Raw genomic sequence first — 17,218 nt, forward strand, 5'->3', positions numbered from 1 at the left:
TGCCAGGAGTCAAAGGGGGCCCACCCAGGGTTAAAAAAATGCCCCCCTAGAACCCCCCCCCCCAAATTACGTCCCTGAAAAAAATGCACAATATTTTCAATTAATGTAAATCGAAAATCGGGATTTTGGGAAGGGGGCCCCTATCCTATATTTCTATTTACATGGATGTGTCTAGATTAGGAATAGATTTTATATTCGGAAACTGTTTAAAATTGTGTATTTAAATCTTACTATATTATCGAAGTATAATCAAATGTTATTTTGAAAGAATGAAGTAAATTTAAATCGCTGGTTGATGATGAATCGTCCTATCAAAATTGTTTTAAGCAATTCAGTTTATATTATTCACGAAAATTTGTTTATTCCCATTTTTATTAAAGTAGGTAGTTGTTACATAGGTATTGGTATATACATAATCTTGAGGTTGGAAATGGGCCCGGCAAAAGGGCCCACGCAAATGTTGAAACTTACATTTCGAGCCTAGTAAAAAAGTTAACCGATCCTTGGGCTGTTAAAGCAGGTATTAGTTGTTTGTGTACATATATCGTAAGAAATTTGTTTTGTTGAAATACCCAAACTTTAATTCCCAAAGTGCAATATCCTATAAATTTTTACACACGTGAAATACATAGTTAAAAAGTTATTTAATTTTACTGAGGGCCCATATTTTCTAACAGATAGTGGGGCCCACATGCCATCGGGCATGTTCGCTTGTATGGCCAGTCCGCCACTGCCTGACACTGCATTCAGTTCAAAAAGTTAAAGCTAATCGAATTAAGAGCTACTCTCTTTTATACTTATACTCTTTTATACGATTACAATTCTGAAAAAAATTTGCCTCTTATCCGATTGTTTTCATACTTTGCCATATTGCTCATTTTGGTCATCGATATAAGTAAATGTATCAAAAATATCGTTTTAGACGCGTTTGAAAATTCTCCGACGAAGATGTGCCTGACGTTAATCGCCCAAAATGTTCGGTCGCATTGTTCGCCTACTGCGCTCGCTTCGGCGTTTTCTTGGTGAATATCCCTTTTCGCCGTCATCTAGCTTTAATTGCTTAAACGCCTATAACTATTTCTTTTTCACTCTATATTTTATAAAATTTGCTCTACAGGTTCTCATTATCTCTCAAATATATTTAGGTCACTCATATTGTTGTAAATGTTGATCGTGATATAAGCGAAAGTAAGAAGACGTTGGTAGTACTTTAGGTTGTTACGGCCTACACGGCTAGTTTGACACTTCGAAAAGGAGTTTTTTTAAACCGCTTTGCAATATTTTATGATCTTTTATTATACATACTAATTTTTATTACAAGTCGTTGAATTACGAGACACTAAAAAACTCGTAAATTAACAAGACATCTATGAATTGTATGTATGTACATAAATTTTATTTTACATTAATCATACTCAAATGGTGGTGACATAGTAGGTAGAAAGGATTTATAGCCAATTTTAAACGGGAACCGTTTCAACAATGAAATCATGGAAAATTGGCGAACTCTGATAGGAACCGATTGGCCTGGAGTCACAAATATCCAAGTCTGACCAGCAGCACTGCAGATGTACTCGTACTAGATGTAATAAAAATTATTTTCAATCGAGATCACCTCATGGGATCGAACCCGACGCCTTTCAATTCATATTATCACAGCACATACCGGAAACTGTATGTAACCAGCAATATATGGACACATTCATTGGCGCATGCGCATTCACGCATTCATATGCGTCCATATATACATAATGTATCAAAGAATTCTTTCTGTGCTTGCATGTTCGTGTTGTCTGTGCACGTCTAATCTGAACGCGACTTTAGAATACTGATATATTTAAAATCTGGCCATGTTTTTATATTCGCAAGCCTCTTCTATGTTTGCCTTCGCTCGTTCGTCTGACAACATTTGGATTTGATATCCTACATTCTTCCGATCGTTTTGAAACTTTGCCATTTTGCGCGGTTTGGTCAAAAATATATAATCAAATCAAATCCACCAGTACGATGGTGAAAAATAATCGTAATAGACACGTTTAAACAATGCTACGATTTTGATGTCTAATGGTAAGTTGCCGTATTTATTTACCTGTCCGCCACCCTTTCGCTTTGTTAGATTTTAATTGTTTCAACGCCGATAACTTTTTCATTTTCACACTATATCTTATAAATTATGTATTATAGGTTATCATTATCTCTCATATATATTTTTACTTCACTCATTGGTTATATAATGAATGTTAAAATGTTTATATTATAATGGTGATTCGGTATGCTCGTTATGGCCAAATGCGTCAGGCTCAACTGACATTGTGACACTGGCATCTCGCTGTACGAATCGGTCGATCTTTTTGTTTCGTTTTCAACTCATTGGCATGGTAAGTTTTTGGTTATTCTTACTCAGTTAAACTAAAAATTTAATATAAGCTCTCACTTCAACATTTTTATATACATATATCCTAGTGCCATGAGAGGTCACCCTAAATCGACAATTCTTCTTCGTTTGCTCAATGCTGAGGGTTGTGGTCATTGATGCCGTCTGGAATTTGATGGATGATCAGACTCCACTCCTTCCATTTCTGTGCCAAGTTGAACACAGCGTTGAGAGAAGATCCCGTTAGTTCTTTGATTTGGTCTGACCATCTCTTGGGAGACCGTCCTCTCGCTCGCCTTCTCTTCAGCGTTTCGGTGTCTGTCAGCCTCTCCAGACTCTGCAAATTATTCCTGGCCATATTGCCAAAGTACGAATGAACCCTTTTCCTACTTGTTGTGGAGAGTATCCCTGAAACTGCCATCTCTTTGAGGGTGGCGATATTCGTGTGTCTTGCGTTTCATGGGATGCGCAGCATCCGTCTCAACACCACATTTCGAATGCGTCTATCAAGTCCCCTTATACATATGTATATTCTTCATGGTTTTCATTCTTCTCGTAATAGAACGGTTCTTCCATATTTTTATCAGACTGGCCATCGCCGTTTTCACCATTCCTACTCTTCTGCAGATTTCCGATTGGTACATATCTTCCTTCCCTTGTGATCAAGGTACCTATGTATGTATGTAGATTATATAATGACTTCCTCGTAGTCTTTTAAAGCGTTAAACTTCATGAGAGTCTCAAATCTGTCAACGAATAGGTTTTTTTTCAATCTAGCCCAGGTGTCTACTATCTACATATCTCTATTCTACGGTGTAGTTTAACCATTTCATTCTCATTGCTGGCCATTAACGTCGTGTCGTCTGTGAATCTTATGTTAGTAATACATATTTCAGCCACCTATTGTTATTCTACCTTCCCATCCGTCGAGTACTCTCCTCATTATGTTTTCCCGAAGGTATGCTAGACTTTGACTCACTATCTTCGAGAAGAATTATTGCCATTTCCAAGAGTATTAAAGGGTAGAATGGAGAACCCTTCGATTTTATTTGAATTTAAATTTTCGGCGCCTGAATGCGGTAGAGCTTTGCGTCATCATTTACTTTTCCAACCTATTCCTGCGAAAACGTCTGCTTTCAATAACTCGTCTCTTGTAAAGGCTATCCGGTTCCTTAATGTGATTGATGAGCATTTGGACCTGTTTAATTGCCATGTTGATGAGCTGGTTAGGTTCTTGAGATTCAACACGAGACTATTTGAATGAGATGATTGATTGGAATTTTTATTGTTTTTATATTGTTATTTTGTTTGGTAAAACTAGTGTGACGCTTTGGGGCAACCTGTCAGGTCACACTGGTCATTTTATTGTTATTATTATTATAAATAATAAATTAAATTAATAAATATACGTATATTTGAAATAAAATAAAATAAATAAAAATAAATTGGCAAACTCCAATAGGAGACGGTATATTTTAATTGGATGCGGTGCATCCGCTCTAAAATCGCCAGACAAATTGAACGACAGATTAACGGACGGCTGCTTTAAATGCAATTCTCGTCTTCTCGAATGATAGATTGCACATCAGATGACGGGTAACCTTTCGATGTGCACAGATGCAATTATTAAAATTGAGTTGGATCTTTCAGGCGAGTTTAATAAGGCAAGATTCGATAAGTTCCGAATCTTGCCTTATTAAACTCGCCAGAAAGATCCAACTCAATTTTAATAATTACCATTTCAATAATTGCATCTGTGCACATCGAAAGGTTACTCGTCATCTGATGTGCAATCTATCTTTCGAGAAAATGAGAATTACGTTTAAAGCTGCCGTTCTGTTAATCTGTCGTTCGTCTATCTGGCGATTTTAGAGCGGATGCACCAAACCCATTTTAATTTCATTACCATTCATATCTTATCAGCTGCGATAGATACATATGTACATCGAGAATATCAAAAAAAATTCGATTCCATTCGGGATTTGAACCCATGACCTATCAACTAATCGAATACAAATATTAGCATTCCTTTTATTAATGTTAACCACTTTCCGGGAACTTTTTGACGGTGGTGATTCGCCGAGTGCTAATTGGCGATAATCATCAGGGTTGTAGCCCTCGAAGTTTGGCAAGTGACGTACGAAACGGGAAAAAAGCGTGCTTTGTTATCGTCGTGTGGAATTGATTAGATCAGTGTGCGGTGAGGAACAATGGCCGTTTAAGTGCAATTCACTTACTCAATATGGCGAATCGTTCGACACTAATGGCCGCTCGTCGAGATGATTGAATTTTCAATTGAATGGCCTTTCTGCGTCCACGAAAATGTTGCCCCGTTCAAACGATACCATATACGTGTGAGTATTGTCATTGTTTAATATATAGCAATTTTCGATTTGTAGTTTTTTTTTATTTTTATTATTTAATAAAATTGGGGAAAATTTAAACGCGCATTTTATAAAACAAATGCGCATCTGTCGTAAGCGTTTCATAAAATTTGTGTGAAATAAAAATATATATTAATAGTTGTTTTACCCGACTTCGCTCAGTGTTTATAATATAAACAGCTTAAACATGGCGAATCTAATAATAATCTAGAAAATATTCATTTGTTTTATTATTAAATTTATTTGAATCGAAAAAAATATAATACTCAACCAATTGAATTGTCGTCATAGAAACTTTGTTTTTTTTTTTTTTTTGAAGATCCAACCAAAGATACAAACATACAAAGTCTCTTTCGAAATTATATATTAGATTCCATTTCAAAATATAAATGTTCAATTTAAAATTATTTTCTAATATATTAAAGAAAAATATAGTTAAATTAATTATTAAACAAAATGTTTTTTTAATATTTTTACACTTAAAAAAATAAAATAAGAAATTAGACTAAAACCCCTTAAATAAATAAAAAAAATCATTAATTTGAAAAAGTAAAAATCCATTGTTTTAATTAAGTCAACATTTTAATATCAAATGCGGGAATTTGAAAAGTTACTTTAACAACTGAAAATATAAAGCAACCTAAAATGAATGAAATGCGCATTAACGCACTCTATATGCGGATCTCGCATAGATTACATTAACTTTCGCGACGTTGCCACGTCTCTCTAGCGTCATAAATCATAATGACCAAGCACCATATTTTTCACTTATCTTTTCATATTTTTTTTAACTGCGCGCTTGTAATTGTTAAATGATCGAAACATATTTTTTCATATCAACATACAAATAAAAGAGTTTATATTTAACAGAAATATATTTATTTAATGCGCAACTTCTTTTATTCTAATGCGCAAATGATTCTTTCCAAGGAGCAAAATTATTTTTTCCAAATGCACCGATAGATCGTAATCTTCAAAAATATTTGTTATTGATGCATACCAAAACTTTTTTTTAAATTTGTCAATCATGAGCACCTGTCAACGCCCTCTTAATCAAGTCAAGTAATCACTTTGCATTATCTAATATACGTATACATACACTCATTTAAATAATCAAGAAAAAATCTAACAACTGTAATGTATTGAGTTTGCGCATCATTTTAATTTGACTCGCATTCATATGATGTATTGAAGTCGTTCACAAACAAACAAATACACATTACGATGATGGATAGCGACGAATTTGAAAATTTTAATTGATCCCAACACAATACATACATACATAGATCGTTCACCTGCAAAATATAGTGTAGATACATTGAGAGGTCAACGTATCTGAACGTGTAACAAATTGAATTCGCAAAAATATTAGACGAGTGGGCGGATATTTCAAAGCTCGACAAACCCACACTGTTAATCTCTATCTCGTCCGAAATGTATTCTTTCCTCCCCTATCAATCTTTCGACTCGCCATAAATTTTGACGTTTGCAGATTGTGGGTGTGTGTGTGTGTGTTTCGGCCGTTTTGAAATTGGACGTGTGATGTTTGTGGCCATTGATATGCAGATGGATTGTTATGTAAACTGTTGTCGTTTGACAGTTTCACTGTGACGGCGAAATCTCTCGAGAGTTTCGATTCATCATGTCATTGTGAGCGGGTATGTCCGTGTCAATGTCACGAAAGTAACGGACACAATGCAACTTATTATGTATATTCACCGAACGGATGAATGCCGTTCGTGTTGGACGTGGTCTAGGAAAAGCATTCTCGATGCATGTACTATGTAGTACTATTGAAAGGATTTGAGTTTAACTTGTCGAAACGAATGTGTCAATTTTGAAGCATGTAGAAGAGTGGTATCTACCCAAGTATTTGAAAAATTTTCCGTCAAATATCTCGGTATTGATAGTAAAATTTGAAAACTACTGAAATCATCATCATCTTCAGCCATTCGCCATCCATTGCTAGATGAAGACTTCACCAACAAGCTTCCACTCGTCTCTGTGTTGCGCATTTCACCCATGACATTTTCCTTATACCATATACCCATCTTTCCTGCGGTTTTCTTTTTACCATTTTGTATTCTCTCGGGTACCATTCTGGTACTTCTTTTCTATTTCATCCATTATTCTAGCAAAACAGAAGTAATGTTTTTGAAACTTAAAATAGGACTTCCGCCACTTTCAAATATAACGGCTCATTTATGTACATATATCATTATCATATACAGCCATTCAATATCTAACCGCTGGATGAAGTCCTCTCCAACGCGCTTCCACTCGTCTCTGTTTTGCGCAACTCTCATCCATCTCACCCAACACATTTTCGTCCTGCGGTCTTCCTTTTACCCTTTTGCATTCTATCGGGTACCATTCTGGTACTTCTTTTATATTTCTTCCATTATTCTAGCCCGCCCATTGTCATTTTAATGTCTTCACTCTATCCACTATATCCACTACTCTCGTCATAGTTCTTACCCACGTATTCCGTTTTCTGTACGTCCTCGTTATAACAAGCATACAGTGTTTCATACTTCTTTGAGTGCATTGGACTTTGTGTAGCATCTTGGCGTTCAATATTCAATTTTCACATCCATACGTCATCACTGGCAAAACGCATTGATCGAAGATCTTTTTCTGCGGGCTATATTTATGTATATATTGTTGAAAAATCGATAAGAAAATATATTACACATGTTAAAAATGAAGAAACTACATACATATTATAGGAAGGGGTTTTGTTTTTGTTCTGGCTTGGACTTTTAAATAAAAAAAAAGATTCATAGCCTCTGGTATATCTATTTATGTACGTATAATAAGATTGTGCAGGGTCATATCCATTCACTCGAATTTTGAACTATTCATTCGACACAACTGGGAAAACGTCGATACTAGAAGCTTGAATTTGCTAGAAACTGGAGGAGGATACTAAATTGAATCCGTCACAACAATTAAGTTAGATAAATCGGAAAATATTAGCAGGAGACGGTCGATCTATGGTTTAATAACCACCAAAATCTCGCCTGCAGCGTATTTGGCCGGGACTTGAACCCACGACCTCTCTAATGGTAAAGAATATCTCTTCCAATGTTGAATAGATAGTTGGTCTGTAAAATAGGCTCATCACAGAGAATCTTGTTATTTTCATAAACTTTTTAATCCAACTAGTCCTCCAGATTTGCTCTCTTACTCCAATATGTTCAGGTTTATGTGCATAAAAGATTTTCAATAGATTTATTCTATAAAACGCATTTTCAAAGTCTAAGTAAATTGCTTCTACATGAATATTATTCTCATTTATTATCTTACCCTTTACATATATCATTTATTAATAAAATGGGTGAAAGTAGTTTAATTCAGAAATAATTTAATACAAGTACATATGTACATATGTATGTACATACATAGTTTTTTTGACATGATTATGGTTGTTAGTTCTAAGCGGCATTTTTCAATATTGTTATAATATGTATAATACAAAACTCGCGTACGTGAACATTGTATGTAAATTTTATCTAAAATAATCCACCAATAAAAAATTACCGTGCTATAAGGTCATCGGAAATGATCGAAAGTGAAAGTGAAATGGAGATGCTCGGCATGTATCACAATTTTGTAGAAAACAATACGGAGTGGTTCTCAAGTATTATAAAATTCTTTGAAAATGCAAAAAAAAACATTTAGTATTCTAAACGATTTATTCCGTTGTCGAAAATTCGATAGTGGGTTGCGAATGTTACCGCTCGTTCAAGTTTCTAAATTTGTTCGTACATTCCTTTTTGGAAAAACATACATTGTTCACAAAAAAAAAAAAAACCAAATCGATGATGTCTAAATGTAACAATTTGTTGCTGAATGACATCCGTTTGAAAACAGGTACCTAATAAATTATATATTGTACAATATAACTTTGCCCACAGCGACCTATTTGCTACCATTAAGACTTAAATTGTACAACTATATTAAAACTGTTTTTTTTTTCTATACATTTTAGTTATTTATTGTCTATTTTTTCCTTCACGTCCCCTACAGCAATACTAGGAAATAGGATTTGGAGATTACAATTTTATATATTATATTGCTAATATAACAACCATGTAAAAAATTTAAAAACTTCGATCATTCAACATTTGCTATTTTCTTTCCCTTCTAGAAGTCGTTTAATCGCTTTTAACCGTTATTTCATAAAATAAAAATCACGCTAGTTCTGAAAATAATTGGAATCAAATATCGTATCATTATGTTTAACATACTCTTTGTGTCCTCCGTTTGATTTTTAGATCTTTTAGTCATCAAATTCTATTCAAATGCATAGGATAACTACATATATACATACATATGTTCAGCGTGGACTAGTTAGGTCAGCTTTTTATGCTTTCGAACGGAGTCGTCATGGTTCGATTCCCACTACTAACTGTTGGCTAGATCTTGGTTTGTGACTCCAGGTCGATCGTTTCCTTTCAGAATTTGCCAATTTTTCTGTAAATTGGCATTTCCTTTCCAATCTTTCTTGCAAATCTTAAGATATTCAGTGTGTTGAGAATCGTCAATTTCTAACATAAAAATGTCTCCATAGATGTCACCGTGGATGGTATATGTATGAATTCGCATAGTATAAAAATGCTTGTATTAATTATATTATTGTATTGTATCTGTATTAGTACTCTCCTTGCGTTGGAGCGATCTGTAAAGTGATAAGAGCCTCAATAGTACTTTTGGGAACACCTTATAGTGGCAGTGGTTCAGTATGGAGAGCCACGATCGCTATATAAGGCCAGACCATATGTCTAAACAGCTGTTGGCATAATCGAGCTCGATTGCGCAATCCTACCATTTAAAAAACGCAGAAAAATATGTGAACCACTCGCACTTTTTCGAATCGACGCCACGACCCGGTTAAAACGAATTCGAAATCGACTCTCCGCCACTTTTTGGGGTACGCAGACCATATTCGGAACTATTTAACCTGCCACAATTAAGTCGGATCTGTGTGTATGGAGACTCTATAAACTGTAGAAGCGCGCATAAATCACCATGAACGATTTTGCAAGCTCGTGTCGGTTTCCTCGAGAGCTAAATGCCATGCGAAAGTGAAACTTGACGGTTCCGAAACGAAATGTGGTTGTCTCTTCCCTTCGCGGCTCTTGTTGTTACAATATTGCGCTTTTGACAGACAATGGATTGTCTATGGTTTTTACTTTATATATGTACGTAGTTTGGTAGTGATGCAATCCATCGCGGTCGTTTTCGAAATTTTGATTTTTTTTGTCGATAAGATTCCATACGAAAATTGGAAAAGTCTTGCTTTGACTAAACTTAAATTCAAACTTTGAATTTTCACATGAAAATATAACGCGGATACTAATATTCATTTTTCGCAAATTTAACTTATGCTTTTTCAGTACAAATTCTACTAATTAATCAATGTTTTTTGCTATTCTATCATGTTCCTTTCAGAAAGTAATGAAAAAATATCGTTGAAAGAACTCTTCAACGACGCTTTATATTGCGATCGAAAATTATGATATTTGAGTAGGTGTTTATCAAAAGAATGATATTAGAATTGAAAAAAACAATTTTCATTGAGTAAAGTGCTTATTTTTAAAAAAAATCTTCTTTACAATATATTTCATTTAACTTTTCTAATAGAACTAATCCACATAAAAGGTTATATAAAATTATTGCATATTTAAAAAAAATTCATCAATTGAGCATTTATTAAAGGAAAAACTTTTTTGCGTACTTAACATTTGACTGTGAAACTACAATGTATAAGAAAAATAAAATATATGGATGACGCCCTCAATTTTCCTTGCTTCTACCCCTCCCCATTGCAACGCTGAAACATTATTTGAGAATTACCTAACCTAACCTAACCTGTTTCTTACCTTGTGTGGAAGTTTTACTTTTATTTATTCATTTATTTATTTATACTTTGGGTGACATAGACAATTGACCCAATTTTATATTTTTACATGATGCCGTATTCTAGTTGCCCTTAAGCGAAATCTATAGTACTAAATTTATATACCTACTATACATTTTTGAAATAATATCCAAATAGTAGTGACATAGTAATTAGTTTTTCACTAAGCTATGCTGCTGTTCAAACTGTTGTAATTTTGTTTATCCTTTTATTCTATTTCAAACTATATGTATGTACATATGTATATGATCCGTTATATTTGAAAGTGGCATTAGTCTATTTTTCTTCATTTCGAGAAATACTGGTGGCCTGTAATAAGTTTAGTCTACTTTCCCTAGATTCTGGATATATCGAATTAAAAGAAGTGATATCAATTTGTAAATTAAGTCAAACAGAAATAATATTTTTGCAACTGAAAATTGGACTTCCACCACTTTCAAATATAACGGCTCATTTATGTACATATATCATTATCATATACAGCCATTCACCATCTAACTGCTGGATGAAAGCCTCTCCAACGCGCTTCCACTCGTCTCTGTTTTGCGCAACTCTCATCCATCTCACTCAACACATTTTCCTTATTACGTCTACCCATCTTTCCTGCGGTCTTCTTTTTACCCTTTTGAATTCTATCGAGTACCATTCTGGTACTTCTTTTTTTCTTCCCACCCATTGCCATTTTAATGTATTCACTCTATCCACTATATCCACTACTCTCGTCATCGTTTTCACCCACGTATTCTGTTTTCTGCACGTCCTCGTTATAACAAGCATACAGCGTTTCATACTTCTATGAGTGCATTGGACTTTGTGTAGCATCTTGGCGTTCCAAATCCAAGTTTCACATCCATACGTCATCACTGGCAAACGCATTGATCGAAGATCTTTAATTTCAGGCTATATGTACATACATATATATTGTTGAAAAATCGATAAGAAAATATATTACACATGTTAAAAATGAAGAAACTATGTACATACATATTATAGGAAGGGGTTTTGTTTTTTGTTCTGGCTTGGACTTTTAAATAGAAAAAAAGATTCATAGCCTCTGGTATATGTATCTATTTATGTACGTATAATACGATTGTGCAGGGTCATATCCATTCACTCGAATTTTGAACTATTCATTCGACACATCTGGGAAAACGTCGGTTGAAAGTTTTCTGGATGTCTGACATTGCATTGTTGTCGTCGAAACAATCGGAGATAATTTGGAAATCTCAACAAGGGGAACAAAAACCAGACCATCCTAAACTATGCCGGTATTTCGTGCGAACGTTCCGAAGAAGGCACCTGTTCCAATTTCAAGTTGTACATCTCTGTCGAGCAGTACCTTTTTTTTGCTTTCAGAACACAATCCCCTCGCACGTCTCTGGCTTGATTGATTTCGTGTGCCAACATTTTTATCGCATTTTACAGAACTTTGATCGTTTGTTCTACTACTACATACATATATATGTACTACTCATATATACCATTGACCTTGATTTTTCGACTGATTTCTATATTCGTGTCAACATGTAATTTGACATGCTTGCGACAATTTCTAAGCATCTAATGCTGTGTTTCGATGAACGTGAACAATCTGTCAGATCCGTGGTTTTCAACCTACCTTTCGACGTGCCTACTAGAGGCAATTCCGTGATGCAACTGAGTCTATAAGAGATTTGCGGTTTCGGTCCATAATCTAGACGCCATCTTTGATCGTATCAATGTTACTTATGTATAGCATGGTATAGGATTCCTTAACTCGTTTCCGCAGTATCGCAACAAATGTAAATCATTCAAGGTTGACAATCGCTGTGCAGATACAATATACTATTTATATAGATGGTAATTAAACGTACGAGAGGATTCATCATAACGCTCTTCTTATATATTTAAATATATATTTAAAGTTTTTCAATCAACCAGACACTTTTTTGATGACTTAGCAAACTTTTTATGATTAAAGAGTGTTTTAAATAATGCCAGGCAGTTCAGTGCCAATCTTGTACTTTATTACAAGCTTTTTAATAGCCTACTCTGTTAGTTCAGTGACTTTCCTGCCCGTCAAAAAAATGTGATCTGATTTTGAACTACTTCCATTTTTCATATCGCTTTGATATCTTACCGATATACGGAGATTGGCTCACATTGAAGTAAGCTAATGTCTCTGATATGAAGCTAGAAGAGTTTAGAAGAAAGGTCCCCGGGTTCGATGAGCTGACCCTGATTGAAAATAATTTATTCTGAGTATAATCTTTAATGCTGCTGGTCAGACTTGGATATTTGTGACTCCAAGTCAATCGTTTTCTATCAGAGTTTGCCAATTTATCTGATTTCATTGTTGAAGTAGTTCATCAATCAAATTGGCAAAAACTATGTCACCCCTATAAAAATATGAGTTCAAAAATGTATTAACTATAACATTCATAGATGTCTCATTAATTTTCTATAGACAGTTTTTGTATTATACTTAAAAAGTGTTGTGCCTGTTGATACGTTATATATAAATAAGGTAATTTTAACGTTCTAAGTCGCTCAATATCAGGAGCACATGTTAGACGCTCATGTTTCCACTTCCTCACTTCCCCACTACCCCGCGTCTCCTCAACACGATCGATCGTCACGCCACATCCCTGTGCGTAACGTATACTCCTGGTATTCTAAATTTTTTTTTTGAAATCTCCATACTTGTCGACGTATCCGCCATATATGTACATTGCGTCCATTTTTATATAATGTCTGGTCACAGTGACGTATTAGAGTATTCTGTAATATCACTGTGGCTAATATGTAAATAAATAAATAAATTAATTAACTAACGAACTCATTAAAATTTACATCGCAATCTTGTGTCAGATCGGATCGATGACAGCTAACTATCCATACACCTCTTTCTACCACCCCTTTGCAATTCATTAAAACTTTTTCACTCTAATTTATTACAAAGGTTAATTTTGATTTATATTCTGTTTTGATACGTGGATATGTATGTAGTAAGTTACGCGACACATAATTTTGTGTAGTTTTTGTTATTTCATACTGTCTTTGCAGATGATTTTATCATCTGCGATTGATCGTTGATGAGGTTAGACGGCTTAGAGAAGAAAGAATGTTGCATACATTGAAGTTGTTTTTGATTTTTAAATGCTTTTTATTATTGCGAAATTATGTTCACAATACATCTTATATCTATTTTAATAGCTACTGATCTACTGATCATTTTCTATTTTACAATTTTAATTTAATTTGGTTAGTAATCACAGTATTATATTATTCTAATGTTAATCTAAAGCATAATAGGAAAAAGAGCTCAAAAACCTATTTACAATCCTTATAAATGTTCATAATACATCTAATACATAATATTAATTAAAGACTATCTAAAGTCGATGACCTAAAGCAGATTGTGTTTAGGTAATCTGTGTTTATACCTGAAGGGTATAGACATTTTGTTGTAATCACCGAGACTCTTCACAAGTGTGTTAGTATGGTTATTAGTGATTCTTTCATAGAATCTACTGGTTAGTTTGTTAGTAATGTCTGTAACAAACGGAATATTATATATAGCATGCAGTTTTTTCAGGTTAGTATATATGGGTGTATTATAAATTATTTTAAGGGATTTATTTTGTATTACTTGGAGCTTGGAAAGGTTAGTATTCGAGGCGTTATTCCATACAGGTGAAGCATAGGTTAATAATGGTAATATGAGCGCGCGATATAATTTTATTTTATTTAGCGTTGATAAAGAACTATGGCGATTAAATATTGGATATATTGAGGATATACCCCGCATCGCCTTGCATTTCGCTGCCTCAATGTGAGGTGCCCATCTCATTCTTTTATCAAACGTTACTCCTAAATATTTTATTACTGACTACATTGAAGTTGTGAGCTTAATTGAATCTTCGAAAGTACATATCAAATTTACAATGATATTTGATTAGTATATTTTAAGCAGTGGCGTAACTTTAGTATGATTTGTTGAATTGAATCAACTGTAGAGTTGGGGTGAGTTAATTTGAGTTACGTCACTGTCCAAAATTATGTTTTGATTTTATTGGGCGTCAGTTATGTCATTTTCGTTTGTTAACCTTGCAGATGCCATACCGAGGACCCGGTCCGAGTTGAGACGTCGCCGAAAAGACATATGAATAAATAAAAACAAAAAAAAAACAGAAGGTTAGGTGACAATAAGAGAATTTCTTAGATAAGGTCCTCCCCCGCGTTTCCCCATGCCTGATGCGGAGGTAGACAAGGAGCCCGAAGGAAACAAACACGCCGAGGAAGAGACGAAACCGGAGGAATCCTCTTCTAGCACTCCAGCCTCCAAGACAAGGAGCGTCTCCTTCAACAGGGACGTCCACGTCAAACGAATCGGTAAGGCCGAGGCTGGGAATTCTCTCTTCTCACGTCTTCCGAAGGTGGAAAGCTAACCCAAACAAAACAACAACAACAACACAGAGTAGTCCTTTTGGAGGACTCAAAACAAAACCCATAACAACTTAACAACCAAAGGACGACGAATCTGTTAACCCACTTCGGCCTGAATCTGTCCACGGTGCAACGGAACGAGTTCGTTGATAACAAAACAAAAAAAAAACAAACCACAATGTGATTAACCCTGAATTGAAAATTTCACTTTAACAAACCAAAACAAAGCGAATGAATCGAAGTGCAAAAAATTAACAAACAAGGAAAGCGACACTAACAACGTGGCTAATCAATTATTATTAACAATCGGACTCTCTCAGTATACAATAGATAAATAAATAAACAAAAAAAAAAAAAACACCTTCTCGAATCCGCATCGGGCTATGGGAAAATTTATAAAACTTAATAGGGTATGGTAAGTTTATGTATATTTCAGCAATACTTTCTGTCATCTATCATAATAATATTTATTTTTATTTTAATATTTTATCTGCACATTGTATTATATTTATATTTTTATGTTTTATTTTTAACACATTTCTTCATTTTATTGCATGAAACTTTATGTTACATATTTACATATATTGAAACAAAAAATCAACATTTTACACTGTGTATACAAGATGGTAAAATGTGTGTTATTTAATTTTAACTTAATATATTCTTCTGTTTTTATTTTACATATATTATATTATTGCTTGTACTTGTTGATTGTGAAATCCGCTATCAACACAATGCTCTTATTTTTATAGCTTTTCTTCCAATGTACATATATTTACCTGCAGCGCATTTTACATTATATGTATTCACATTTGTAGAATTTCTATTTCACTTGCCTATTTCTATATAACAGAACATAATAGTAGATGTGAATTGATGCGCTGTAGCCCTTACTTTATACCTGAAATTTTTACTTCATCTGTGTACGTAGTAACAATAGATGAAGTTTTGTGATCATGCGAAAATTCAAACTCGAGATTTTGACTGATTTGAACTCAGAATCGATCTCTGATCAGGTTTTCATGATCTAGAAAAAAATTGTGTGTGTGTCTGAATTTTGGGGATTTTTTGAACATCGTTAGTCCCATCTAACTGAAACTTAGTATCGGTAACTGAAATTCTTTTCGATATAATGTGAATATTTTTTCAAATTTTTAAGTTCACCGGAAATGGTACCTCCCCTTATAGGTGTCCTCTTTTTTTAAGTTTTTGAATTCAACTATCTCCCAAACCGCTAACCGAATCAGACAGAATGACTTTTACATGTAATATAAATTATAAATTTTATGCCTTTATATATGATAAATATTCTTACCTCAACCGGAAGTAGTACTTTTACTCTAGAAGATCAAGGCTTTTTATGTTTTTCTCGGAAACCTTTTGGCGCATTGAACTGAAATTTCATATCTAGCAGTTTATTTTCTGAGCAAACTTGTAGTTTTGTACATTACACTGTTCGACAAATGATGACTTTTTTTTTTGGTTCAGAGACGAGATATGACTTTTCTTATAGATCTATTGATAACTGGCTTACCTCAATAAAATAACAAATTTTTGTTATTAATCTACAAGAATAGTCGAAATGTGATTTTTCTAAGTGGAATTTTATTTAATTCTCATATAAAGACAATTTAATATATTATCCCTATCAATTCAATTCAGATTCGTGTAAATACTAGTACGAGCTTTTAACTCGCAATTTTACCGATTTAAAATTCAGCACACCGCACACAATTAACCCTTTCAAACAAAAAAAAAAAAAATAGTGTGGCCAGAACACTATCCCAATAAACATGTGTCAATAGAAAATACTCAATATAAAATAGTATTAACAGTGGGAAAAAATCCCAAGTGAAAATACGTACTTTTGACTTTTGATTTGAACTGGACGACTACTTAGAGAGGTTTGATTAAACTGAAAAGTACTAAAAATGAAAGATAAAATACCCGACTATAGATTCCAATATTCATTTTGAACACGAAATTGACGGATTTTTAGACATCGACCGAACAACACCAAGATATATAAAAATCGTGCGATTTAAAAAACACATATCTCCGAATCTCGAGCCAATCAACATTTTTTATTACCAGATTCGTGTTTAC

At 34.0% G+C, this 17,218-nt stretch overlaps 1 protein-coding gene across 2 annotated transcripts in view; it reads left to right on the forward strand.

Moving 5' to 3' along the window:
- The window catches only part of blo (bloated), a 107,307-nt gene that overhangs the window by 68,458 nt on the left and 21,631 nt on the right, over positions 1 to 17,218 (forward strand). The window contains exon 4 of one of the 2 annotated variants that reach the window (XM_077427679.1): positions 14,780 to 15,058. The exons of the other annotated variant lie outside the window; for it this stretch is intronic. Within the exon in view, the coding sequence (XP_077283805.1) occupies positions 14,914 to 15,058 (145 nt within the window). The 5' untranslated portion in view covers positions 14,780 to 14,913. The remainder of the gene's footprint in view (positions 1 to 14,779; positions 15,059 to 17,218) is intronic. 2 annotated transcript variants of the gene reach the window in all.

The sequence above is a fragment of the Arctopsyche grandis genome, chromosome 3, assembly GCF_051622035.1.
Source record: "Arctopsyche grandis isolate Sample6627 chromosome 3, ASM5162203v2, whole genome shotgun sequence".
In the NCBI taxonomy this organism is placed as follows: Eukaryota; Metazoa; Arthropoda; class Insecta; order Trichoptera; family Hydropsychidae; genus Arctopsyche; species Arctopsyche grandis.